Source organism: Oncorhynchus tshawytscha, linkage group LG09, assembly GCF_018296145.1.
Source record: "Oncorhynchus tshawytscha isolate Ot180627B linkage group LG09, Otsh_v2.0, whole genome shotgun sequence".
NCBI classification, from domain to species: domain Eukaryota; kingdom Metazoa; phylum Chordata; class Actinopteri; order Salmoniformes; family Salmonidae; genus Oncorhynchus; species Oncorhynchus tshawytscha.
Window position 1 is genome coordinate 349,584 of NC_056437.1, and position 27,562 is coordinate 377,145.

Sequence of the window (27,562 nt, forward strand, 5' to 3'; positions counted from 1 at the left end):
CTAGAGCTGGCCTCCCAGCCAAACTGAGCAATTGGGGGAGAAGGACCTTGGTCAGGGAGGTGACCAAGAACCCGACAGAGCTCTAGAGTTCCTCTGTGGAGAAGGGAGAACCTTCCAGAAGGACAACCATCTCTGTAGCACTCCACTAATCAGGCCTTTATTTTAGAGTGGCCAGACGGAAGCCACTCCTCAGTAAAAGGCACATGACAGCCCACTTGGAGTTTGCCAAAATGCACCTAAAGACTCTCAGACCATGAGAAACAAGCTTCTCTGGTCAAATCACATTTTATTGGTCACATACACATGGTTAGCAGATGTTAATGCGAGTGTAACAAAATGCTTGTGCTTCTAGTTTTGACCGTACCCTCACCACCTCCCTGTAGGCCGTCTCGTCGTTGTTGGTAATCAAGCCTACCACTGTAGTGCCGTCTGCAAACTTGATGATTGAGTTGGAGGCGTGCATGGCCACGCAGTCATGGGTGAACAGGGAGTACAGGAGAGGGCTGAGAACGCACCCTTGTGTGGCCCCAGTGTTGAGGATCAGCGGGGTGGAGATGTTGTTTCCTACCCTCACCACCTGGGGGCGGCCCGTCAAAGTCCAGGACCCAGTTGCAAAGGGCAGGGTTGAGACCCAGGGTCTCGAGCTTAATGACAAGTTTGGAGGGTACTATGGTGTTAAATGCTGAGCTGTAATCGATTAACAGCATTCTTACATAGGTATTCCTCTTGTCCAGATGGGTTAGGGCAGTGTAATTGCAAATTGGAGTGGGTCTAGGGTGTCAGGTCGGGTGGAGGAAATATGATCCTTGACTAGTCTCTCAAAGCACTTCATGATGACGGGAGTGAGTGCTACGGGGCGATAGTCATTTAGCTCAGTTACCTTCGCTTTCTTGGGAACAGGAACAATGGTGGCCCGCTTGAAGCATGTGGGAACAGCAGACTGGGATAGGGATTGATTGAATATGTCCGTAAACACCAGCCAGCCAGCTGGTCTGCGCATGCTCTGAAGACTTGGCTAGGAATGCCGTCTGGGCCAGCAGCCTTGCGAGGATTAACACGTTTAAATGTTTTACTCACGTTGGCAGCGGTGAAGGAGAGCCCGCAGGTTTTGGTAGCAGGCCGTGTCAGTGGCACTGTATTGTCCTCAAAGCGAGCAAAGAAGTTGTTTAGTTTGTCTGAGCGCAAGACGTCGGTGTCTGCAACGGGGCTGGTTTTCTTTTTGTAGTCTGTAATTGACTGTAGACCCTGCCACATACGTCCCCTGTTTGAGCCATTGAATTGCGACTCTACTTTGTCTCTATACTGACGCTTAGGTTGTTTGATTGCCTTGCGGAGGGAATAGCTACAATATTTATATCCGGTCATGTTTACGGTCGCCTTGCCATGATTTAAAGCAGTGGTTCGCGCTTTCAGTTTTGCACGAATGCTGCCATCAATCCACGGTTTCTGTTTGGGGAAGATTTTAATAGTCACCTTGGGTACATCATCACCGATGCACTTGCTAATAAACTCGCTCACTGAGTCAGCGTTCGGATCAATGTTGTTGTCTGAGGCTATCCGGATGAACTAGATTGAACTCTTTGGCCTGATTGCCAAGTGTCACGTCTGGAGGAAACCTGGCACCATCCCTACGGTGAAGCACGGTGATGGCAGAATCATGCTGTGGGGATGTTTTTCAGCGGAAGGGACTGGGGGACTAGTGTCGTGGGAAATTGCAAGATTATGTTATAATGCTTGTAAGATTGTTATAATGCTTGTATTACATTAGAATAGTTGTTACATTCGACAGAATAGAGTATTTTGTGTGTGTTCCACTGAGGATGGGCCTCTGAGAACAAGGACAGAGGAGATTTTCAATGTCTTTGGGGTGATAAAACCTAAAGAGCATTCCAGATAACATGAGCTAATGGTTCTGTTCTATGCCGTACCAGGGAGAGACAGGTTCCCTATTGGAGTGAGGGGCCAGACACTGGTCTTTACAATAAACTGTTGACACAGCAGTAACTGTCTGCTATGATTTATAGATATCTGTCATACAAATCTTAACCTTTGTGAACTGTTTCTAAGATCTGTGGTTCGTCAGTGTAAGTTGAGAGGGGTGTATCTTGGTTATAAAAGATCTTTGTACTTTTCTGTAGTCACTTCTCAACGGTTCATTAGAAATAGTGAATTGCTGAAAGTCAAATGCTATTGCAAAGCTTATTATTATTAAAGATGTAGTTTAAGTGTAACTCTGACTGGTGTGTAGTTTGTAACTCTCCTCATTTGGTAAAGCAGAAATATGCCACCACACTAGTAAGGATCGAGTACTGAGCAAAGTACAGAGAGATCCTTGATGATGAAAACCTGCTCCAGAGCGCTCAGGACCTCAGACTGGGGTGAAGGTTCACCTTCCAACAGAACAACTACCCTAAGCACACAGCCAAGACAACGCAGGGGTGGCTTCAGTACAAGTCTCTGAATGTCCTTGAGTGGCCAAGCCAGAGCCCGGACTTGAACCCAATCAAACATTTCTGGAGAGACCTGAAAATAGCTGTGCAGCGACGCTCCCCATCCATCCTGACAGACGTTGAGAGGATCTGTAGAGAAGAATGGGAGAAACTCCCCAAATACAGATGTGCCAAGCTTGTAGCATCACACCCAACAGGACTCGAGGCTGTAATCCCTGCCAAAGGTGCTTCAACAAAGTACTGAGTAAAGGGTGTGAATATTATTTTTTTGTAATACATTTGTAAAAATAATATCTAAAAAACTGTTTTTGCTTTGTCATTATGGGGTATTGTGTGTAGATTGATGAGGGGTAAAAAACAATTTAATACATTTTAGAAGGCTGTAACCTATCAAAATGTGGAAAAATTCAAGGGGTCTGAATACTTCCCGAAGGCACTGTAGGTTCAGAACTTTTGTGAAACAGCACAGGTGAAAAATATTTAGCAAATACAACTCGAAACTGGATGGTGTTCAGAGATAGATGGGAGGGGTTGAGGGGAGCTGAAGAATGGGACTAAAAACTAAAAATATTATTGTAAAATGTATAAGCATGAACTGTTGTTGTCCATTAGTTTACACCAATTAGGGGAGGGATGGTAGGGTTAGCGGAAAATAATAAAGGAAAATATATAAAAACTATATTTAAAAGAATATATATTTATACACACACACACAGTGGCAAGAAAAAGTTACGTTTAATGCTAGCTAGCAACTTACCTTGGCTCCTTGCTGCACTCGCGTAACAAGTGGTCAGCCTGCCACGCAGTCTCCTCGTGGAGTGCAATTTAATCGGCGTCCAAAAATGCTGATTACCGATTTTGTTACGAAAACTTGAAATGATCCCTAATTAAACGGCCATGCCTCTATTCTGGAGTGGCCCAGTCAGAGTCCTGACCTCAACCCGATTGAGATGCTGTGGCATGACCTCAAGAGACCAGTTCACACCAGACATCCCAAGAATATTGCTGAACTGAAACAGTTTTGTAAAGAGGAATGGTCCAACATTCCTCCTGACCATTTTGCAGGTCTGATCCACAACTACAGAAAACATTTGGTTGAGGTTATTGTTGCCATTGTATGGGGGATTGGAAAAGATGCAGACATTACATTGATAGAATCCACAATCTAACTGCAATTTTACATCTAACGTCAATCTGTTTAACAATATTGTTCAATATCTACCCCCCCCCTTTACAGGACGCCAGAGACGACGTGGGCGGGGCTCAAAACATTGGCATGCTGGGAATTGTAGTCAGAACCGGTAAGAGACATGACATCGCTTCATAACTCATAGAAAACCTCTTTAAAAGCATTCTAAAAGCAACTAATGCCAATCATTTCTATTGATTCATAGCATGTTGTCTTCTATAGGTAAATACAGAGTGGGAGATGAGGGTAAAATTAATCCTCCACCATACCTGACCTGTGACAGCTTCACTCAAGCTGTGGACCACGTCCTCCAACACATCCTTTAACTATGATTCTCTCACTATTCGATCATTTAGACATGGGTATATCTCATCATGTTGCAGTCCCACACCAGACTGTAACACCACCTCTAGTCCCACACCAGACTAACACCTCCTCTAGTCCCACACCAGACTGTAACACCTCCTCTGGTCCCACACCAGACTGTAACACCTCCTCTAGTCCCACACCAGACTGTAAAACCTCCTCTGGTCCCACACCAGACTGTAACACCTCCTCTAGTCCCACACCAGACTGTAACACCTCCTCTAGTCCCACACCAGACTGTAACACCTCCTCTAGTCCCACACCAGACTGTAACACCTCCTCTAGTCCCACACCAGACTGTAACACCTCCTCTAGTCCCACACCAGACTGTAACACCTCCTCTAGTCCCACACCAGACTGTAACACCTCCTCTAGTCCCACACCAGACTGTAACACCTCCTCTAGTCCCACACCAGACTGTAACACCTCCTCTAGTCCCACACCAGACTGTAACACCTCCTCTAGTCCCACACCAGACTGTAACACCTCCTCTAGTCCCACACCAGACTGTAACACCTCCTCTAGTCCCACACCAGACTGTAACACCTCCTCTAGTCCCACACCAGACTGTAACACCTCCTCTAGTCCCACACCAGACTGTAACACCTCCTCTAGTCCCACACCAGACTGTAACACCTCCTCTAGTCCCACACCAGACTGTAACACCTCTGGTCCCACACCAGACTAACACCTCTAATCCCACACCAGACTAACACCTCCTCTAATCCCACACCAGACTAACACCTCTAGTCCCACACCAGACTAACACCCCCTCTAGTCCCACACCAGACTAACACCTCCTCTAGTCCCACACCAGACTAACACCTCCTCTAGTCCCACACCAGACTAACACCTCCTCTACTCTCACACCAGACTGTAACACCTCCTCTAGTCCCACACCAGACTAACACCTCCTCTACTCTCACACCAGACTGTAACACCTCCTCTAGTCCCACACCAGACTAACACCTCCTCTAGTCCCACACCAGACTAACACCTCCTCTAGTCCCACACCAGACTAACACCTCCTCTACTCTCACACCAGACTGTAACACCTCCTCTAGTCCCACACCAGACTAACACCTCCTCTAGTCCCACACCAGACTAACACCTCCTCTACTCTCAGACCAGACTGTAACACCTCCTCTAGTCCCACACCAGACTGTAACACCTCTGGTCCCACACCAGACTAACACCTCTAACATCTCACACTCCATCTAACTATGGCTGCTGTGTTCCTCATCTAACTGAGGCTAGGGTTAAGGTGCTCTGTTGATGAATAGGTCGTGTTAGGTTTCTGTGTTGGTGAATAGGTAATGTTAGGTTTCTGTGTTGATGAATAGGTAATGTTAGGTTTCTGTGTTGATGAATAGGTAATGTTAGGTTTCTGTGTTGATGAATAGGTAATGTTAGGTTTCTGTGTTGGTGAATAGGTAGTGTTAGGTTTCTGTGTTGATGAATAGGTAATGTTAGGTTTCTGTGTTGATGAATAGATACTGGGATAACAAGACTGCATCTAACCTTTGCACTTGTGAAGAGTGTTTAAAATGGCATGTTTCTGAAAAATGTCTTGTGTGTAATCATGTTTATAAAAAAAGTGATCATGACTAGTACTACCAATGACTTATATTGTCTTTAATTGAACATAGAGAATCCATTCAGCTGTATAAAACACAGATCAGCAACCTTCCATTTCTTCAGTGAAGTTCCAGAAACCGTTTTTACCAAAGGTTCTGTCTCAGACAAGCCCTATGTACAGACACACTGGGTTCTGTCTCAGACAAGCCCTATGTACAGACACACTGGGTTCTGTCTCAGACAAGCCCCATGTACAGACACACTGGGTTCTGTCTCAGACAAGCCCCATGTACAGACACACTGGGTTCTGTCTCAGACAAGCCCTATGTACAGACACACTGGGTTCTGTCTCAGACAAGCCCTATGTACAGACACACTGACCTAGGTTCTGTCTCAGACAAGCCCCATGTACAGACACACTGACCTAGGTTCTGTCTCAGACAAGCCCCATGTACAGACACACTGACCTAGGTTCTGTCTCAGACAAGCCCTATGTACAGACACACTGACCTAGGTTCTGTCTCAGACAAGCCCTATGTACAGACACACTGACCTAGGTTCTGTCTCAGACAAGCCCTATGTACAGACACACTGACCTAGGTTCTGTCTCAGACAAGCCCTATGTACAGACACACTGACCTAGGTTCTGTCTCAGACAAGCCCTATGTACAGACACACTGACCTAGGTTCTGTCTCAGACAAGCCCTATGTACAGACACACTGACCTAGGTTCTGTCTCAGACAAGCCCTATGTACAGACACACTGACCTAGGTTCTGTCTCAGACAAGCCCTATGTACAGACACACTGACCTAGGTTCTGTCTCAGACAAGCCCTATGTACAGACACACTGACCTAGGTTCTGTCTCAGACAAGCCCTATGTACAGACACACTGACCTAGGTTCTGTCTCAGACAAGCCCCATGTACAGACACACTGACCTAGGTTCTGTCTCAGACAAGCCCCATGTACAGACACACTGACCTAGGTTCTGTCTCAGACAAGCCCTATGTACAGACACACTGACCTAGGTTCTGTCTCAGACAAGCCCTATGTACAGACACACTGACCTAGGTTCTGTCTCAGACAAGCCCTATGTACAGACACACTGACCTAGGTTCTGTCTCAGACAAGCCCTATGTACAGACACACTGACCTAGGTTCTGTCTCAGACAAGCCCTATGTACAGAAACACTGACCTAGGTTCTGTCTCAGACAAGCCCTATGTACAGACACACTGACCTAGGTTCTGTCTCAGACAAGCCCTATGTACAGACACACTGACCTATTACATTGTATTGCTAATCTAAGATGCTCATTGCTACAGATATGTACAGTGCATTCGGAAAGTATTCAGACCCCTTGACCTTTTCCACATTTTGTCACGTTACTGCCTTATTCTAAATTTGAATTAAAAAAAATCCCATATCAATCTACACACAATACCCAATAATGACAAAGCAAAAACTGTTTTTTTAGATAAAAGAAATTCTAACCCTTTACTCAGTACTTTGTTGAAACACCTTTGGCAGCAATTACAGCCTTGAGTCTTCTTGGGTATGACGCCACAAGCTTAGCACACCTGTATTTGGGAAGTTTCTTCCATTCTTCTTTGCAGATCCTCTCAAGCTCTGTCAGGTTGGATGGGGAGTGTCGCTGCACAGCTATTTTCAGGTCTCTCCAGAGATGTTAGAGTACGGGCTCTGGCTGGACCACTCAAGGACATTCAGAGACTTGTCCTGAAGCCACTCCTGATTGTCTTGGCTGTGCGATTAGGGTCGTAGTCCTGTTGGAAGGTGAACCTCCACCCCAGTCTGAGGTCCTGAGTGCTCTGGACCAGGTTTTCGTCAATGATCTTTCTGTACTTTGCTCCGTTCATCTTTCTCTCAATCCTGACTAGTCTCCCAGTCCCTGCCACTTCACCGTAGAGATGGTGTCAGGTTTCCTCCAGACTTGACACTTGGCATTCAGGCTAAAGAGTTCAATCTTGGTTTCATAAGACCAGAGAATCTTGTTTCTCAAGGTCTGAGAGTCTAGGTGCCTTTTGGCAAATTCCAAGTGGGCTGTCATGTGCCTTTTACTGAGGAGTGGCAACTCTACCATAAAGGCCTAATTGGTGGGATGCTGCAGAGATGGTTGTCCTTCTGGAAGGTTGTCCCATCTCCACAGAAGAACTATGGATGTCTGTCAGAGTAACCATCGGGATCTTGGTCACCTCCCTGATCAAGGCCCTTCTCCCCTGATTGCTCAGTTTGGCTGGGAGGCCAGCTCTAGGAAGAGTCTTGGTGGTTCCAAACTTCTTCCATTTAAGACTTTTAAGGGTCTCCCGGGTGGCGCAGTGGTTAAGGGTGCTGCACTGCTGCGCCAACTGTGCCACCAGAGACTCTGGGTTCGCGTCCAGGCTCTGTCGCAACCGGCCGCACCCGGTAGGTCCATGGGGTCGACGCACAATTGGCCCAGTGTCGTCCGGGTTAGGGAGGGCTTAGCCGGTAGGGATATCCTTGTCTAATCGAACACCAGCGACTCCTGTGGCGGGCCGGGCGCAGTGCACGCTAACCAAGGTTGCCAGGTGCATGAAGTTTCCTCCGACACAATTGGTGCGGCTGGCTTCTGGGTTGGATGCGCCCGCTGTGTTAAGAAGGGTTAGGGTTAGTGCGGCTTGGTTGGGTTGTGTATCGGAGGACACATGACTTTCAACCTTCGTCTCTCCCGAGCCCGTATGGGAGTTGTACCAGAGAAAAGATAGTAGCTACTAAACAATTGGATACCACGAAATTGGGGAGAAAAAGGGGTAAAATTTAAAAAATAAAATGAAAAGTTAATTATTATTTTTTGGAATACATTTTAAATTAAGGTTGTAAAATAACAAAATGTGGAAAAAGTCAAGGGGTCTGAATACTTTCTGAAGGCACTGTATATAGCTATGTTGAGTGTGTCACACAGACTCGTACTGAGTCTCCCAGGCGGTGTATTTGTCTATAAGGTTCCTGGCCGAGGGTTTGGTGTGAGCGATCACCTCCAGGAAGTCGTCTGTTGTCACAGTTTCCAGGTGAATGACAGGCATGTTGCAGCTCCCTGTAAGGGGAGGAGTGGTATTATTAATAACAGATAGCTGTCCTATCACCACGGCCGTCATTTTCGACTAATTTCCAGATGATTCTACATGCTAAATCTACTGCACACAGCAAAGTGCTACTGAAAAACGAGATCCTCCATCTTTTTGTCAATACCGGAGTTTTCAGCTGAGTAAATATTACAATGTAACCCTGCTGGTGGCTCTCTAGAGCATCAAATATCTTCCTGACTGGTCTCATGGCTGTTTCCTTACCCTGCTGGTGGCTCTCTAGAGCATCAAATATCTTCCTGACTGGTCTCATGGCTGTTTCCTTACCCTGCTGGTGGCTCTCTAGAGCATCAAATATCTTCCTGACTGGTCTCATGGCTGCTTCTTTACACACCAGCCTGATATCAGACCCAGAGTATCCTTCCGTCGCCTAGAATATATAGATATTAGTATTAATATATGAAGACAACAACATCTATTACTACTACAACTAGCTAACTTACTATGATACAAGATAACAACATTATTATTACTATTAACTACTACAACTAGCTAACTTACTATGATACAATATAACATCTATTACTTAACTACTATACAATTTCAATTAACAGATGTGCCTTGTTAGAAGTTCTTAATGCGTTTGAGCCAATCCGTTGTGTTGTGACAAGGTAGGGGTGGTGTACAGAAGATGGTATTTTACCAAACAAGCTAAGTCCATATTATGGCAAGAACAGCTTTTTAGTAGTCAATCTTTTGGTCAACAGAGATGTGAGATCCCACTGTTCCTCCCCCCTACCTGTGCAATCATCTCATAGGCCAGCTCGGTGCGTAGCTCCACCCCTCCAGTGCAGCTGAGTGGAGGCAGCCAATGAGAGACCATGGCCTGTCGGGCATTGCCAGAGGGAAGGCCAACCATAATCCTTTTCTCCAGACGTCTCAGCATGGCATGATCCAGCTCCCTGAGAAGACGAAGAGAGACAGAGGGAGAAACCTCTTCTGTTACCGAGACCACCTGTCATACCTGTAACCCTCCTGACCCTGTAGGTCTTGAACCTTGACTATATCTCTACCTGCTACTAGATCAACACCCTGAGCAGCTTGATAAATACGGTTCCAGTTCTTCTGAGCTTACCAGGGCAGGTTAGAGGCTGCCAGGACATACGCCAGGTCTTACCAGGGCAGGTTAGAGGATGCCAGGACATACGCCAGGTCTTACCAGGGCAGGTTAGAGGCTGCCAGGACAAACGCCAGGTCTCACCAGGGCAGGTTAGAGGCTGCCAGGACTTACGCCAGGTCTCACCAGGGCAGGTTAGAGGCTGCCAGGTCTTACCAGGGCAGGTTAGAGGATGCCAGGACATACGCCAGGACTTACCAGGGCAGGTTAGAGGCTACCAGGTCTTACCAGGGCAGGTTAGAGGCTGCCAGGTCTTACCAGGGCAGGTTAGAGGCTGCCAGGACATACACCAGGTCTTATTAGGGCAGGTTAGAGACTGCCAGGTCTTACCAGGGCAGGTTAGAGTCTGCCAGGACATAGGCTAGGTCTTAACAGGGCAGGTTAGATGCTGCCAGGACAAACGCCAGGTCTCACCAGGGCAGGTTAGAGGCTGCCAGGACATACGCCAGGTCTCACCAGGGCAGGTTAGAGGCTGCCAGGACATACGCCAGGACCTACCAGGGAAGGTTAGAGGCTGCCAGGTCTTACCAGGGCAGGTTAGAGGCTGCCAGGTCTTACCAGGGCAGGTTAGAGGCTGCCAGGACATACACCAGGTCTTACTAGGGCAGGTTAGAGCCTGCCAGGTCTTACCAGGGCAGGTTAGATGCTGCCAGGACAAACGCCAGGGCTCACCAGGGCAGGTTGGAGACTGCCAGGACTTACCAGGGTAGGTTAGAGGCTGTCAGGACAAATGCCAGGACTCACCAGGGCAGGTTAGAGGCTGCCAGGTCTTACCAGGGCAGGTTAGACTGCCATGTCTTACCAGGGCAAGTTAGAGGCTGCCAGGACATACGCCAGGTCTTAACAGGGCAGGTTAGATGCTGCCAGGACAAACGCCAGGTCTCACCAGGGCAGGTTAGAGGCTGCCAGGACTTACCAGGGTAGGTTAGAGGCTGTCAGGACAAATGCCAGGTCTCACCAGGGCAGGTTAGAGGATGCCAGGACAAACGCCAGGACTTACCAGTGCCGTGTCTTTACTAACTGAAGACTTATAATAATTGATTTATTACTAAGTAATTCACAGAAATGCATAAAAAAACAGTAAATATGGTAAATGTGGTTACATGAAATGAGAATGTGCCCTAGTGGGCTGAACCGGCATGGCGGCTTGTTAGACAAAAGGGGAAATGGGGGTCGGCTAAGAAGTCACGACAAAGTGATAATTATAACAATTGAAATGCTAATCCTTTGCACATGAACGCTCACTCATTCGGGAACAATTGCAATCAATATATATATTTACGCTCAGTGTGTCGTCTTGATCACTGATGAAAAGTTCATTTATTTTGTAGAATTGTCCATCTCTCTCTCTCTCTCGTGGTTATAGTGGATAGTTCAGAGTGACATTCATTCGTTTCGTTATAGAATGGTTGTTTCGGCGGTTGTCGTTCTTCGCGTTCAATGATACCGAATTCCTAGCTGCAGACTAGTAATTAATATCAAAGACTTGTTCTTATTCTGTCGGTATCGATAGTCTAAGAGTTTAACCACGTGGTATGGTTATGTCATGTTCTGACCTTAGTGTCTTTGTTTTAGTATGGTCAGGGTGAGTTGGGTGGTTTGTCCATGTTCCGTTTTCTATGTTGTGTTTTGCGTTTGGCCTGGTATGGTTCTCAATCAGAGGCAGGTGTCGTTAGTTGTCTCTGATTGAGAATCATACTTAGGTAGCCTTTTTCCACCTGTGTTTCGTGGTGTGTATTTTCTGTGTCTGTGTGTTCCACATGGAACTGTTTCGGTTGGTTATTTCATGTGTCCTTTATTGTTTTGTTTCAGTGTTCACTTGTTTTAATAAAGAGCATGAACACGTACCATGCTGCGCATTGGTCCTCCGATCCTTACTACTCCTTCTCGTCAGAGGACCGCCGTTACAGAAACACCCACCACCAAAGTACCAAGCAGCGTGGGAACGGGCAGCAGCAGCGGCCGAAATGTCAAGACGCCTGGACATGGGAGGAGATTTTGAAAGGAGAAGGACCCAGGGAGCATTCAGCCAGATAGGGTTGGGCAGGCTCGGTGCTCGAGACCTGCAGTGCGCCTCCACGGTCCGATCTATCCGGTGCCGCCTCTACACACCAGCCCTCCGGTGGTAGCCCCCCCGCACCAGGCTGTCTCTCCGTCTCCTCCCCACAGGTGCCCCTGCCTGTCCAGTGCTGCCAGAGTCGCCCGTCTGTCCGGAGCGGCCGGGGTCGCCCGTCTGAGTTGGGTGGTTTGTCCATGTTCCGTTTTCTATGTTGTGTTTTGCGTTTGGCCTGGTATGGTTCTCAATCAGAGGCAGGTGTCGTTAGCCGCCTCTACACACCAGCCCTCCGGTGGTAGCCCACCGCACCAGGCTGTCTCTCCGTCTCCCCCCCACAGGTGCCCCTGCCTGTCCAGTGCTGCCAGAGTCGCCCGTCCGTCCGGAGCGGCCGGGGTCGCCCGTCCGTCCGGAGCGGCCGGGGTCGGCCGTCCGTCCGGAGCGGCCGGGGTCGCCCGTCCGTCCGGAGCGGCCGGGGTCGCCCGTCCGTCCGGAGCGGCCGGGGTCGCCCGTCCGTCCGGAGCGGCGGGCCGCCCGTCCGTCCGGAGCGGCCGGGTCGCCCGTCCGTCCGGAGCGGCGGGTCGCCCGTCCGTCCGGGAGCGGCGGGCCGCCCGTCCGTCCGGAGCGGCGGGGTCGCCCGTCCGTCCGGAGCGGCGGGGCCGGCCGTCCGTCCGGAGCGGCCGGGTCGGCCGTCCGTCCGGAGCGGCGGGCCGGCCGTCCGTCCGGAGCGGCCGGGCCGGCCGTCCGTCCGGAGCGGCGGGCCGGCCGTCCGTCCGGAGCGGCCGGGGTCGGCCGTCCGTCCGGAGCGGCCGGGTCGCCCGTCCGTCCGGAGCGGCCGGGGTCGCCCGTCCGTCCGGAGCGGCCGGGGTCGCCCGTCCATTCGGGACCCATTGCTAGGGTCCCCAGTCCGAGGCCACGGATGCGGTTGAGGAGGCGGACAAAGACTATGGTGGAGTGGGGTCCACGTCCCGCGCCAAAGCCGCCACCGCGGACAGACACCCACCCAGACCCTCCCCTATAGGTTCAGGTTTTGCGGCCAGAGTCCGCACCTTTGGGGGGGGGGGTACTGTCACGTTCTGACCTTAGTTCCTTTGACTTGTTTTAGTATGGTCAGGGAGTGAGTTGGGTGGGTTTGTCTATGTTCCGTTTTCTATGTTGTGTTTTGCGTTTGGCCTGGTATGAATCTCAAACACAGGCAGGGGTCGTTTGTTGTCTCTGATTGAGAATCATACTTAGGTAGCCTTTTTCCACCTGTGTTTCATGGGTGTTTATTTTCTGTGTCTGTTCCACACGGATATTTCACGTGTCGTTTATTGTTTTGTTTCAGTGTTCGCTTGTTTTAATAAAGAGCATGAACACGTACCACGCTGTGCATTGGTTCTCCGATCCTTACTACTCCTCCTCCTCTGACAGCGGGGCATGCCGCCAGAAGGATGGGCCTTGGGTGTCTGGATTTGGGGTCGCCGTTCCAGACCCATAGTTTGGTTGTCGTCCAGACTGGAAGATCTGGGCAGTAACGTAGGCAGATGTTAACAACGCACACACTCATGAAATATATATAATTACATTCATTCCCCAGTGAGCGGCATTGTGGCTCTAAGTGATGGTTGTATGGGGACTTTGTTTATGGCTCTATCACTTCCTAAGTGTCAAAGGAACTGAACCGAAAAGGAATGAAAGCATAAACAAAAGATATACAAAATATAGTTCTCACACAAAAATCATCTAATTGGACTGTATTCTATATACGTCCAATGTTCTGGCAAAATGACTATCATGGCATTGTCTCTAATGCCATATCTAGGGTTTTCCTACTTGGTATGTTGCTTAGGCACTATCCTAAGTTGATAACTATATGATACGTTTACAGCTGTAAGGCACTAGTTTTGGCAGTCTACAGGGATGACCTATGGACTTCTGGGAAGAAAACTGGTGAGTGCTGTAGAGTCAAAGGCCGAGAAGTAAATGTTCAACTTTACTAAGGTTGGTATTTTGCTTGGACCATTAAGTGATCCTAGCATAAATCCTAATAGGATGTTCTGTTGTGCATGTGTGTTTATGCTTACACAAGCGCGCATGTCAAAGTAAGAAAACCAAGTATCCTGGCAGATTACAACTTGTTCAGAATGAGTCTGACGTAGTCAGGTAATTTTCAGGTCAATGCCTGGAGGTCAGTCAGAATTGGTGTCGACGAAGTCTGTATTAGTTTTTACTACAAGTCACTGTGTCTTCACTATTGTAGTGGTGATAGGTATGAAGTCTCTTTCATAGCTATGTTATCCACGGAGGAGCTAACCTCACGACGGAAGTACTCATTAAGTATTGGACCAAATCAAATCAAATGTATTTATATAGCCCTTCGTACATCAGCTGATATCTCAAAGTGCTGTACAGAAACCCAGCCTAAAACCCCAAACAGCAAGCACTGCAGGTGTAGAAGCACGGTGGCTAGGAAAAACTCCCTAGAAAGGCCAAAACCTAGGAAGAAACCTAGAGAGGAACCAGGCTATGTGGGGTGGCCAGTCCTCTTCTGGCTGTGCCGGGTGGAGATTATAACAGAACATGGCCAAGATGTTCAAATGTTCATAAATGACCAGCATGGTCGTATAATAAGGCAGAACAGTTGAAACTGGAGCAGCAGCACGGTCAGATGGACTGGGGACAGCAAGGAGTCATCATGTCAGGTAGTCCTTGGGCATGGTCCTAGGGCTCAGGTCCTCCGAGAGAGAGAAAGAAAGAGAGAAGGAGAGAATTAGAGAACGCACACTTAGGTTCACACAGGACACCGAATAGGACAGGAGAAGTACTCCAGATATAACAAACAGACCCTAGCCCCCCGACACAAACTACTGCAGCATAAATACTGGAGGCTGAGACAGGAAGGGTCAGGAGACACTGTGGCCCCATCCGAGGACACCCCCGGACAGGGCCAAACAGGAAGGATATAACCCCACCCACTTTGCCAAAGCACAGCCCCCACACCACTAGAGGGATATCTTCAACCACCAACTTACCATCCTGAGACAAGGCTGAGTATAACCCACAAAGATCTCTGCCATGGCACAACCCAAGGGGGGGCGCCAACCCAGACAGGATGACCACATCAGTGAATCAACCCACTCAGGTGACGCACCCCTTCCAGGGACGGCATGAGAGAGCCCCAGTAAGCCAGTGACTCAGCCCCTGTAATAGGGTTAGAGGCAGAGAATCCCAGTGGAAAGAGGGGAACCGGCCAGGCAGAGACAGCAAGGGCGGTTCGCTGCTCCAGAGCCTTCCCGTTCACCTTCCCACTCCTGGGCCAGACTACACTCAATCATATGACCCACTGAAGAGATGAGTCTTCAGTAAAGACTTAAAGGTTGAGCCCGAGTTTGCGTCTTTGACATGGGTAGGCAGACTGTTCCATAAAAATGGAGCTCTATAGGAGAAAGCCCTGCCTCCAGCCGTTTGCTTAGAAATTCTAGGGACAATTAGGAGGCCTGCTACTTGGACCAAATCAGAGAGATGGGTAGGAGCAAGCCCATGTAATGCTTTGTAGGTTAGCAGTAAAACCTTGAAATCAGCCCTTGCTTTGACAGGAAGCCAGTGTAGAGAGGCTAGCACTGGAGTGGTGTGATCGTGGTTAATGATTCTAATACTTTTCCTCCTGAATGTCGAGATTCTATTTATTAGTGACGTGTGTTAACCATTGGAAGAGTGCACTGGAGATTCCCTTCCACGTGTTGCACTCTGAGTGACTCCTATGTCGCTATTGTCAAGGGTAATTTGATTGGTTGTCTCTCTAACCTTCTTACTGATTGTAGCTAGACTGACTGTCACTGGTATTAATACTGGTACTCAAAGGGACCAGTTATCCTACCGATTTATTCTGAAATATTATACTACCGGAACACATGATTGGAGCATTTTACTAGTTGTATTGTAGTTGAACCTACACATGGCAAGGAATCATTATTGTTGCCATTTGTTTTGGAGGTGGACAAGTCCACTGGACTTCCTTTACGACCAGTGTGGTACACCTCAGTACTATCTTAGATGTGTTCTAAGATAGGCCCCTAGATGCGGGTTGTCTGCTCCTCACTGTTCTCATAGGGGAGTTTACAACTAGATTTGATTTATGCTCTGGCGGCCTCGTACGGTGTTGTCCGTAGTCTCGACCCCACCACCGGCCTCGATGAGGCTCATCATGGGTCTGGGCTACTATTCCCCCCCTTTGTGTCTCGGGACCCCCCTACCAGAGGGTGGTGTTGGTGTCCGAGGCGCAAACGAAAAGGTCGGACCCTATGTACGAGTTGTCCGTGTTATGAGAGTGGCTGTAACCTTTCAACCAAATCTCCTGGTGTTTGTGCTTCAAAACGCTCAGTGGCTGTAGAGGCATGTCAGTCACCACCGCGTCCGCGTGTGGCAACCACTTCAGTACCTGTGAACTGAGACGAGGATATCGGTCTGTGATATCGCAAAGTGTTTCACCAGTGGGAGTCATCGGGTCAGTTGCTGGACTGACGCCATTAGTGTCATTGTAAGGGGTGACAGTCCCCGACAAAGTGGAAGGTGTATCATCGGAAGCAAAGTATACTCTACGCATCAATGTTTTCTTGTTGATACGGCCGCAGTGCTTGCGGACGTGTCCGAAGGGCAAGAGGATTTCATATTAACTACCGTATTGCACGACTGCAAGGAGGAGGGAAGTTGCTTATTCACAGAGACAGCTGGCTCGAAATCATGAAAATAATGGTCAATCAAGTTGGCTGATGGAATGTGTCGAGATATCGTAATATCTCCTTGGATCGGATTCTGCCCCAAAAGGTTTCTAAACGTCTTTTTCCCAAGGGGTGCTTTCGACAGATACCCCTCGTGAATGACTGCGTTGCAGCTAGCGTTAGGGGTAGACAGTGTGGTCAGTGGAGAAGGCACGGTGGCCTGTGACCATACCTGGTTGGTTTTCCAATCCATCAATGGGAGTAATCGATCCATCAAGTCTGTGCCAAGTAGCAGGGTTACAGTTTCGAGGCTGGTAACATACACATGGTGAACAAGCGATACGTCCTTGAAGTGTAGTTTCAGCATGACTCTCAATGTGAGAGACGAGGTAGTCTGAGTGACCCCTCGAAGTGTAGTGTCGCATCGTTCCACTTTTAACCAACGTTTAGTTGGCTTCAAAGCCCTTTTGAGATCATCAAACAATGTTTGAGAGATGAGTGATGTTGTCGCACCCGAATCAATGAGGGCATGACAAGTTAAGCAGTCCTCCAGGATTGTTTCCAGGTATGGCCATTTAGATTCAAGGTTAGTGGACATATTTCCCACAAAGTGGAGTGGTCGTTCGCAACGACGTGATGTGCCATTTCTGTTCAAGGTGGAAGCAGATTGACTTTTCTGATTTTGAGTGGGCTTGGCTTCAACGAAGCGCTTGACCTTTTTCTTCGCAACCTTTATGTCAGAGTCTATAGACAAAGCCCGGGGGCTTGTTTCTTGATCAAGCGGGCCCTGGATAGGCTCTTTAATGAGAGCGGGAGAGATTAGAACTTTAACGTCCTTGCTATGGGTGTTAATTCCTGCGGACCTGGTGTCCGGTAATTCCTCGTCTAGTCCTTGCTATGGGTGTTAATTCCTGCGGACCTGGTGTCCGGTAATTCCTCGTCTAGTCCTTGCTATGGGTGTTAATTCCTGCGGACCTGGTGTCCGGTAATTCTCCGTCTAGTCCTTGCTATGGGTGTTAATTCCTGTGGACCTGGTGTCCGGTAATTCCCCGTCTGGTCCTTGTGACTTATCTTTTACCCTTTTCTCAAATGTTTCTCGCTTTAGTTCTTCACGTAGTGGAACTTCTGGAGAACATTGGTCTACGTTTTGATCATCCTTCAACCCTTTGTTACCCTTGTGCTCTGACACTTTGTGTGGGTTGGGTGCAAGAACGTAGTGAACAGGTCGATTGTAGCGGTAGTCATGTTGATGGAGACGTACTTTACAGTTATTTAGACCGCGGAGGTTTTTGGAATCATGGTTTCGTGGTAGAAACTGTTGTTGTGCGTCATCTCTCAACGCTCCAATACCTGATAATGCACCCTCTAACTGGAGTGGGTGCTCCTGGTCAAACTTCAAAACCGAGTGGTCAGGGCTCTTAGCGTTGTGAACTTTTGATGCTTCAAAAGCTGTGCTTGCAAGCTCTCTGAGTTGTAAGATAGGCAAGCCAACGTGGGCGGCAGGGCCCAAGTAGGTAATGAAGGTAGGTTACATGTACGACAGGAACATTTGTTTAAAAGGTAACAGGTCTTCCATGCCTGTTTCAGTGAGTAAAAGTAAGCCAAAGTAAGCTGAACAAAGCCTATGATAGTAAGCTTGTGGATGTTCGTTCCGAGTTTGTTTGACGGTGTTAGCCAGTGAGCTATCGTGTTTGCGAGTCGCAGAACCACTGAATTGTAATTTCAATGCTGTGGCAAGTTTAGTGTAGTCGTTTAGCACGTGTTGCTGTTGTAGACGAATTAACCTTGTCACGTGTCTATTTGACGTTTGCTTCAACAGGTAAACCCTGTCAGAACCCGTAGCGTTCGGGTAGCCATCCAACGCATCCTCTATGTCAGCTAGGAACGTCTCAGTATCGTTTGGCTGATCTGGAACGGGGTCAAAGGTGGGGAAATTCTTGATGAGTTTGTCAAGGTATTCCGCGCTAAGCGGGCGGAAAGGGTTGGCTTCATCCTGTGGAGAGATTGGGGACTTCCTCCAGATGGTACCTAAGGGTGGTATTCTGCTGCATTGCAGAGTCCACTTGAGCTCTTAGAGTACTGATTTTGGACACGTGAGTGTCACACTTGCTCCTTTCTGTCTCAAACTTATCTGTCATGGCTTGCAGATAGAGGTCTTGAGTACGGAGCGAAAGATTCAGTGATGAGATTTCCTCCGCTTGCTTAGAAATCAATATTTCCATCTTCATCACCTGAGTTCTCTCATCATTCATTTGGTCAGCGACTTCAATGAGTTCTGCTGATTTGTCATCCAACTTTGTCATTGTGTTCATTAACTGATCGTCTTTGGCCTGCAGCGTTTTGAGTAGAATCGTGTTACTTTGAGTAACGTTCAAAAAAGCTGCATGCATGTTATCAAGTTGAGCGCTCCTGTTTGTAGATAACTTCAGATTTATCTAGTTTGGCGTGAACATCATTGTATTTAGTTTTGGCTAAATCGAGTTGTTCCTGTTCCTGTAGCATAGCCTTTTCAGCATTTGTCTTTGGTTTCCCGGTTCTCTCCCTCTGTCCCTTTGTCTCCCATTACCTGCTCGTGCTTCAGCTGTGCACTGTGGTATTGGACAGATGCCAATCTTGGGTGGCAAGACATCAGGGCTAGACTGGAGAGAACCTTTACGAGGCCTGCGCCCGATGGTTGATTTTGGAAAGCATTGTCTGTTTTTCCACTAATGGCATAATTAGCGTTAGTATCGCTGCTGAGGTCAGAGATCAATCCATTTGTGGGTGGAGGTTCACTAATTAGCGGGCGAGTGGGGACTACCCCCTCTGATAGCTTGCACATTATTAGAACATTTTGAAAGGAAAAAATGTTTTTCCTAATTTTCCAAAGTTTGGTTTTGGAATATATTGGGAGCTGCAAAGATGATTTTAATCTATTTATAGACGTTAATGAACCATCAGTACTGGACAGTACTGTGGAAGTTTGACGTGAATGAATTTGCAAAAGCAAATTGAATTAATCAATGATAATGATATCATACCTGGATAGGCTATCTGGGTATTACATTTTAAATTAACCTGGGAAGTTGGTTCATCTAGGTTACTATTGCAAAGTTTAAGGTGTCTCGTTTAATTGGAAGAACCTAGAAAGGTATGTCCAACAATTTAAATAAATAAATTGAATGAGACCCAAGCAATTGAGATTGCTGGATTATTTTAACGTGATCCACGTTTGGATTTCCAACACTTCTTTTAAGAAATGTACTTGCGATTCTTCACCACCAGTGATGCAGAATGCTGAAATCAAACAGAAGTACAAAGGGCAGTACTTCCGTCACGGAAGATGGAGGAAAATGTTCCCCCTCTGTTAGTTTAGCATCTCGTAATCCTAAATTGTTCAGAAATATCACGTTCTAAGCACAAAATAGGGTCCTCTCACCATGGAAAGGGTGGGTTTACTAGTGACATCTCACATTAAGCCTTTCGGCATACTTTGCTAGCGTTATGTTGACCGGAGCGACACGGTACATAATACAGGTATGCCTGTAGTCAGTCCACACTGGTTTAGTGCGGTAGGCGGACAGAAATACTTTGGCTTGGAAGGAAAGAATATCTTCTAATTTCTAACCTTACTGGCTCTAGAAGTTAAGATGTTTGGCCTAACTAAATCTGGAATTCATCACTCATTGCTCCGACGCTAAAAACCACTACCGGAGGCGCTCTGTAGCCTCTTCCAATGGGAACACACACACACAACTAATTTGAATGTATACAAAGCAGTCTGTTTGTACAATTGATATATAGATTTCCACAGCAAAGTCTAATTCTTTCTTAGATTCCTTACCTGGGGGCGTCATATATGTTGTGTCTTTTCAGATATTTTCATATCTGATCCATAATCTTCTGATTAATTAATTATTTACTTTAACTCACGTTAGTCTCATTCCAAACGTCGTAAATTGTTGGTTATCTGCACGAACCCAGTCTTCACTATGAGTCATCTATACATCAATTGTCTTAAATCATTTATTTATTACTAAGTAATTCACAGAAATGCATAAACAAACTGTAAATATGCTAAATGTGGTTACATGAAATGAGAATGTGCCCTAGTGGGCTAAACCGGCATGGCGGCTTGTTAGACAAAAGGGGAAATGGGGGTCGACTAAGAAGTCACGACAAAATGATAATTATAACAATTGAAATGCTAATCCTTTGCACATGAACGCTCACTCATTCGGGAACAATTGCAATCAATATATATATATATATATATATATATTTACGCTGGTGAAAAGTTCATTTCTTTTGTAGAATTGTCCGTCTCTCTCCCTCTCTCTCTCTGTCGTGGTTATTGTGGATAGTTCAGAGTGACATTCATTATTTTTGTTATAGAATGGATGTTTCGGTGGTTGTCGTTCTTCGCGTTCAGTGATACCGAATTCCTAGCTGCAGACTAGTAATTAATATCAAAGACTTGTTCTTATTCTGTCGGTATCGATAGTCTAAGAGTTTAACCACGTGGTATGGTCCACAACCTTTGTCTCCCCTAATGGAGAAAAACATGGTCTGCAACCTTTAGCCATCTCGTAATTGAGGTAAGCTCGGTCTGCTTATTCGGAAGGGCCGAAAAAGGGCTGTCCCAGGAGGCCTGACCCTAACTGGGCTCAGGGGCGGTCCTCTGATTCAAATCAAAAGGGAATTATATTTTTCTTCATTAAACAGTCCAAAATCATATTACACAATAATACAAAAAGTATCATACTCACTCATTCATCTTATACTACAATTAGATGTAAACCTCATATCTGAGTCTATTATATAAACAGCGTTATGGTAATGTGGCCACACCGTCTCCCATGAGCTTCCCCAAGTTGTGACAAACGGACCAGTTAGTAGCTGGATTCTTCACCCATCTTTTATACTTTCTCCGGAACATGAAATTTGTTCATACCTCTAGTTCTTTGAGGTGGAAGGATTTCCTTTGTCGTCTATGAAAATATACTCTCTCTATACTATACAACGTCTCTCTGACCACAGCAACCTAGTTGAAGGAGGAAAGGGGGAGGCATGGAGTGGGGGATGGGGCTTGTTATACCCAAAGAGGCCAACGTCATGACACCAGGGTAGGTTAGAGGCTGCCAGGACTTACCAGGGTAGGTTAGAGGCTGCCAGGACAAACGCCAGGCCTCACCAGGGTAGGTTAGAGGCTGCCAGGTCTCACCAGGGTAGGTTAGAGGCTGCCAGGACAAACGCCAGGACTTACCAGGGTAGGTTAGAGACTGCCAGGACAAATGCCAGGTCTTACCAGGGCAGGTTAGAGACTGCCAGGACAAACGCCAGGACTTACCAGGGTAGGTTGAAACTGCCAGGACAAACACCAGGTCTTACTAGGGTAGGTTAGTGTTAGAGAGGTTAGGGTTAGACCTACCAGGGTAGGTTAAGGTTAGTTAGGGTTAGACCTACCAGGGAAAGTTAGGGTTAGACCTAGCAGGGAAGATTAGGGTTAGACCTAGCAGGGAAGGTTAGGGTTAGACCTAGCAGGGAAGGTTAGGGTTAGACCTAGCAGGGAAGGTTAGGGTTAGACCTAGCAGGGAAGGTTAGGGTTAGACCTAGCAGGGAAGGTTAGGGTTAGACCTAGCAGGGAAGGTTAGGGTTAGACCTACCAGGGAAGGTTAGGGTTAGACCTACCAGGGAAGGTTAGATGCTGCCAGGACAAAAACCAGATCATCAGATTGGGCCAGTCCATCCATCTGGACCAAAAGCTCTGTCTTCATCCTTCTGCTGCCCTCGTGCTCTCCTCTGGACCAGGACAGCAACACAGAGAACGAAGAGCGGCATTAATAACACATACATGCATTAGTAAAACAGAGAACAGCGTTAAAAACACAGAGCCGCATTAAAAACACAGAGAGCCGCATTAAAAACACAAGAGAGCCGCATTAAAAACACAGAGAGCCGCATTAAAAACACAGAGAGCCGCATTAAAAACACAAGAGAGCCGCATTAAAAACACAAGAGAGCCGCATTAAAAACACAAGAGAGCCGCATTAAAAACACAAGAGAGCCGCATTAAAAACAGAAGAGAGCCGCATTAAAAACACAAGAGAGCCGCATTAAAAACACAGAGAGCCGCATTAAAAACACAGAGAGCCGCATTAAAAACACAAGAGAGCCGCATTAAAAACACAAGAGAGCCGCATTAAAAACACAGAGAGCCGCATTAAAAACACAGAGAGCCGCATTAAAAACACAGAGAGCCGCATTAAAAACACAGAGAGCCGCATTCTCTCCACAGAGACCCTCCCTCTCTCCGTAACTCACCCTCCCCTCTCCGTAACTCCCCTCCCCCTCTCCATAACTCACCCTCCCTCTCTCCATAACTCACCCTCCCCTCTCCGTAACTCACCCTCCCCTCTCCGTAACTCACCCTCCCTCTCCATAACTCACCCTCCACTCTCTCCGTAACTCACCCCCCTCTCTCCGTAACTCACCCTACCTTCTCTCCGTTACTCACCCTCCGTAACTCCCCCCTCTCCGTAACTCCCCCTCCCCCTCTCCGTAACTCACCGTCCCCCTCTCCGTAACTCACCCTCTCCGTAACTCACCCTCCCCTCTCTCCGTAACTCACCCTCCCCCCCTCTCAGTAACTCACGCTCCCCTCTCCCTAACTCACCCTCCCCTCTCTCCGTAACTCCCCTCGCTCCCTAACTCACCCTCCCCTCTCTCCGTAACTCACCCTCCCCTCTCTCCGTAACTCCCCTCCCCCTCTCCGTAACTCATCCTCCCCTCTCTCCGTAACTCACCCTCCCCCCCCTCTCCCCTAACTCTCTCCCCTCCCTTCTCTCCGTAACTCCTCATCTCTCCGTAACTCCCCCTCCCCTCTCCCTAACTCCCCTCCCCTCTCTCCGTAACTCCCCCTCCCCTCTCTCCCCCTCCCCTCTCTCCGTAACTCACCCTCCCCCTCTCCGTAACTCCCCCCCCCCTCACTCACCCTCCCCCTCTCCGTAACTCACCCTCCCCCTCTCCGTAACTCACCCTCCACCTCTCTCCGTAACTCACCCTCCCCTCTCTCCCTAACTCACCCTCCCCTCTCTCCCTAACTCACCCTCCCCTCTCTCCCTAACTCACCCTCCCTCTCTCCGTAACTCACCCTCCCCTCTCTCCCTAACTCACCCCCCTCTCTCCCTAACTCACCCTCCCCTCTCTCCCTAACTCACCCTCCCCTCTCTCCCTAACTCACCCTCCCCTCTCTCCCTAACTCACCCTCCCCTCTCTCCCTAACTCACCCTCCCTCTCTCCCTAACTCACCCTCCCCTCTCTCCCTAACTCACCCTCCCCTCTCCCCTCTCTCCGTAACTCACCCTCCCTCTCTCCGTAACTCCACCCTCCCCTCTCTCCGTAACTCCTCCCTCCCCTCTCTCCGTAACTCCCCCTCGCCTCTCTCCGTAACTCCCCCTCGCCTCTCTCCGTAACTCCCCCTCCCCTCTCTCCGTAACTCCCTCTCCCCTCTCCGTAACTCCCCCTCGCCTCTCTCCGTAACTCACCCTCCCCTCTCTCCCTAACTCACCCTCCCCTCTTTCCCTAACTCACCCTCCCCTCTTTCCCTAACTCACCCTCCCCTCTCTCCGTAACTCACCCTCCCCTCTCTCCGTAACTCACCCTCCCTCTCTCCGTAACTCACCCTCCCTCTCTCCGTAACTCCCTCTCTCTGTAACTCGCCCTCCCCTCTCTCCGTAACTCGCCCTCCCCTCTCTCCGTAACTCCTCCCTTCCCTTTCTCCGTAACTCCCCTCCCCTCTCTCCGTAACTCCCCCTCCCCTCTCTCCGTAACTCCCCTCCCCTCTCCGTAACTCCCCCTCCCCTCTCTCCGTAACTCCCCCTCCCCTCTCTCCGTAATTCACCCTCCCCTCTCTCTGTAACTCACCCTCCCCTCTCTCCGTAACTCACCCTCCACTCTCTCCGTAACTCACCCCCCTCTCCGTAACTCACCCTACCTTCTCTCCGTTACTCACCCTCCGTAACTCCCCCTCCCCCTCTCCGTAACTCCCCCTCCCTGTGACTCCCCCTCCCCTCTCCGTAACTCACCCTCCCCTCTCCATAACTCACCCTCCCCTCTCTCCGTAACTCACCCTCCCCTCTCTCCGTAACCCGCCCTCCCCTCTCTCCGTAACTCGCCCTCCCCTCTCTCCGTAACTCGCCCTCCCCTCTCTCCGTAACTCGCCCTCCCTCTCTCCGTAACTCGCCCTCCCCTCTCTCCGTAACTCACCCTCCCCTCTCTCTGTAACTCACCCTCCCCTCTCTCCGTAACTCACCCTCCCCTCTCTCCGTAACTCACCCTCCCCTCTCTCCGTAATTCACCCTCCCCTCTCTCTGTAACTCACCCTCCCCTCTCTCCGTAACTCACCCTCCACTCTCTCCGTAACTCACCCCCCTCTCCGTAACTCACCCTACCTTCTCTCCGTTACTCACCCTCCGTAACTCCCCCTCCCCCTCTCCGTAACTCCCCCTCCCTGTAACTCCCCCTCCCCCTCCCCCTCTCCGTAACTCACCCTCCCTCTCTCCGTAACTCCACCCTCCCCTCTCTCCGTAACTCCTCCCTCCCCTCTCTCCGTAACTCCCCCTCGCCTCTCTCCGTAACTCCCCTCGCCTCTCTCCGTAACTCCCCCTCCCCTCTCTCCGTAACTCCCTCTCTCCGTGACCCCCCTCCCCTCTCCGTAACTCCCCCTCGCCTCTCTCCGTAACTCACCCTCCCCTCTCTCCCTAACTCACCATCCCCTCTTTCCCTAACTCACCCTCCCCTCTCTCCGTAACTCACCCTCCCCTCTCTCCGTAACTCACCCTCCCCTCTCTCCGTAACTCACCCTCCCCTCTCTCCGTAACTCACCCTCCCCTCTCTCCGTAACTCACCCTCCCCTCTCTCCGTAACTCACCCTCCCTCTCTCCGTAACTCACCCTCCCTCTCTCTGTAACTCCCCCCTCTCTCCGTAACTCACCCTCCCCTCTCTCCGTAACTCCTCCCTTCCCTTTCTCCGTAACTCCCCCTCCCCTCTCTCCGTAACTCCCCCTCCCCTCTCTCCGTAACTCCCCCTCCCCTCTCTCCGTAATTCACCCTCCCCCTCTCTGTAACTCACCCTCCCCTCTCTCCGTAACTCACCCTCCACTCTCTCCGTAACTCACCCCCCTCTCCGTAACTCACCCTACCTTCTCTCCGTTACTCACCCTCCGTAACTCCCCCTCCCCCCCTCTCCGTAACTCCCCCTCCCTGTAACTCCCCCTCCCCCTCCCCCTCTCCGTAACTCACCCTCCCCCTCTCCGTAACTCACCCTCCCCTCTCCATAACTCACCCTCCCCTCTCTCCGTAACTCACCCTCCCCTCTCTCCGTAACTCGCCCTCCCCTCTCTCCGTAACTCGCCCTCCTCTCTCCGTAACTCACCCTCCCCTCTCTCCGTAACTCACCCTCCCCTCTCTCTGTAACTCACCCTCCCCTCTCTCCGTAACTCACCCTCCCTTCTCTCCGTAACTCACCCTCCCTTCTCTCCGTAACTCACCCTCCCCTCCCTCCGTAACTCACCCTCCCCTCTCTCCGTAACTCACCCTCCTCCAGTCCCTCTCTGGCTCATAACTGACTCCAGTTCATCCAGGAAAATGGTGGAAGGGGCATGGTAGCGAGCCAGCTCAAACAACACCTGGAGAGAGGAGTGCATTATGTCAACTAATAAACATCAGTCTGTAACATTCATACAGGGACATCAGACAGCCACGTACCCTGACCAGCTTCTCAGAGTCTCCTCTCCACTTGCTGACGATGCTGGAGGCTGAGATGTTGAAGAAGGTGGTGTTACACTCTGTGGCTACAGCCTTGGCCAGCAGTGTCTTACCTGTACCTGAGAGGAGAGGTTAGGAGTGTGTGTGGAGGTGTCTGTAGGTGTGTTTGTGCGTGTGTGTAGGTGAGTGTGCGTGTGTAGGTGTGTGTGTAGGTGTTACCTGGAGGTCCGTATAACAGCAGACCTTTCCATGGAGACAGGATGCCAGTGAATAGCTGTGGATACTAAGGACAGAATGAAGGAATGTTAGTTCTATAGAGTCAGATCAAATTACAATGTCGGGGCAGCAACCGTACTGTCAGATGGGCCATAGTCTAAGATGGACCATACTGTAAGATGGGCCGTACTGTAAGATGGACCATACTGTAAGATGGACCATACTGTAAGATGGGCCGTACTGTAAGATGGGCCGTACTGTAAGATGGGCCGTACTGTAAGACGGGCCGTACTGTAAGACGGGCCGTACTGTAAGACGGGCAGTACTGTAAGATGGGCCGTACTGTAAGATGGGCCATACTCTAAGATGGACAGTACTCTACGGTGGGCCGTACTCTACGGTGGGCCGTACTCTACGGTGGGCCGTACTCTAAGATGGACAGTACTCTACGATGGACAGTACTCTACGATGGGCCGTACTCTACGATGGGCCGTACTCTACGATGGACAGTACTCTACGATGGACAGTACTCTACGATGGACAGTACTCTACGATGGACCATACTCTACGATGGGCCGTACTCTAAGATGGGCCGTACTCTAAGATGGGCCGTACTGTAAGATGGGCCATACTCTAAGATGGGCCATACTCTAAGATGGGCCATACTCTAAGATGGGCCTTACTCTAAGATGGGCCGTACTGTATGATGGCCCGTACTGTAAGATGGGCCGTACTGTAAGATGGGCCATACTGTAAGATGGGCCGTACTCTAAGATGGGTCGTACTGTAAGATGGACAGTACTCTGCGGTGGACCGTACTCTAAGATGGACCGTACTCTAAGATGGGCCGTACTCTAAGATGGGCCACACTCTACGATGGGCCATACTGTAAGATGGGCCATACTGTAAGATGGGCCATACTGTAAGATGGGCCATACTCTAAGATGGGCCATACTCTAAAATGGGCCATACTCTAAGATGGGCCATACTCTACGATGAGCCATACTGTAAGATGGGCCATAC

At 49.2% G+C, this 27,562-nt stretch overlaps 3 protein-coding genes across 6 annotated transcripts in view; 1 reads left to right on the forward strand and 2 right to left on the reverse strand.

Moving 5' to 3' along the window:
* hdhd2 (haloacid dehalogenase-like hydrolase domain containing 2) overlaps positions 1–5,621 on the forward strand; it is a 27,423-nt gene extending 21,802 nt beyond the window's left edge. For all 3 annotated transcript variants that reach the window (XM_024430796.2, XM_024430798.2, XM_024430799.2), the window contains exons 6-7: positions 3,688–3,751; positions 3,862–5,621. In XM_024430796.2, coding sequence (XP_024286564.1) covers positions 3,688–3,751; positions 3,862–3,965 — 168 coding nt within the window. In that variant the 3' untranslated portion in view covers positions 3,966–5,621. The remainder of the gene's footprint in view (positions 1–3,687; positions 3,752–3,861) is intronic.
* On the reverse strand, positions 4,012–8,018 carry LOC121847331. Its single transcript, XM_042327939.1, has 3 exons — positions 8,006–8,018; positions 5,147–5,178; positions 4,012–4,671 (listed from the first exon to the last, which is right to left on the reverse strand). Exons 1-3 carry the CDS (start codon positions 8,016–8,018, stop codon positions 4,012–4,014), a joined length of 705 nt encoding a protein of 234 aa, XP_042183873.1.
* Positions 8,019–8,364: 346 nt separating this feature from the next.
* Positions 8,365–27,562, reverse strand: part of katnal2 (katanin p60 subunit A-like 2) — a 31,234-nt gene continuing 12,036 nt past the window's right edge. For both annotated transcript variants that reach the window (XM_042326358.1, XM_042326359.1), the window contains exons 10-16: positions 26,543–26,606; positions 26,324–26,442; positions 26,153–26,244; positions 22,247–22,357; positions 9,446–9,608; positions 8,974–9,076; positions 8,365–8,657 (exon numbers count right to left, since the gene is read on the reverse strand). In XM_042326358.1, coding sequence (XP_042182292.1) covers positions 8,518–8,657; positions 8,974–9,076; positions 9,446–9,608; positions 22,247–22,357; positions 26,153–26,244; positions 26,324–26,442; positions 26,543–26,606 — 792 coding nt within the window. In that variant the 3' untranslated portion in view covers positions 8,365–8,517. The remainder of the gene's footprint in view (positions 8,658–8,973; positions 9,077–9,445; positions 9,609–22,246; positions 22,358–26,152; positions 26,245–26,323; positions 26,443–26,542; positions 26,607–27,562) is intronic.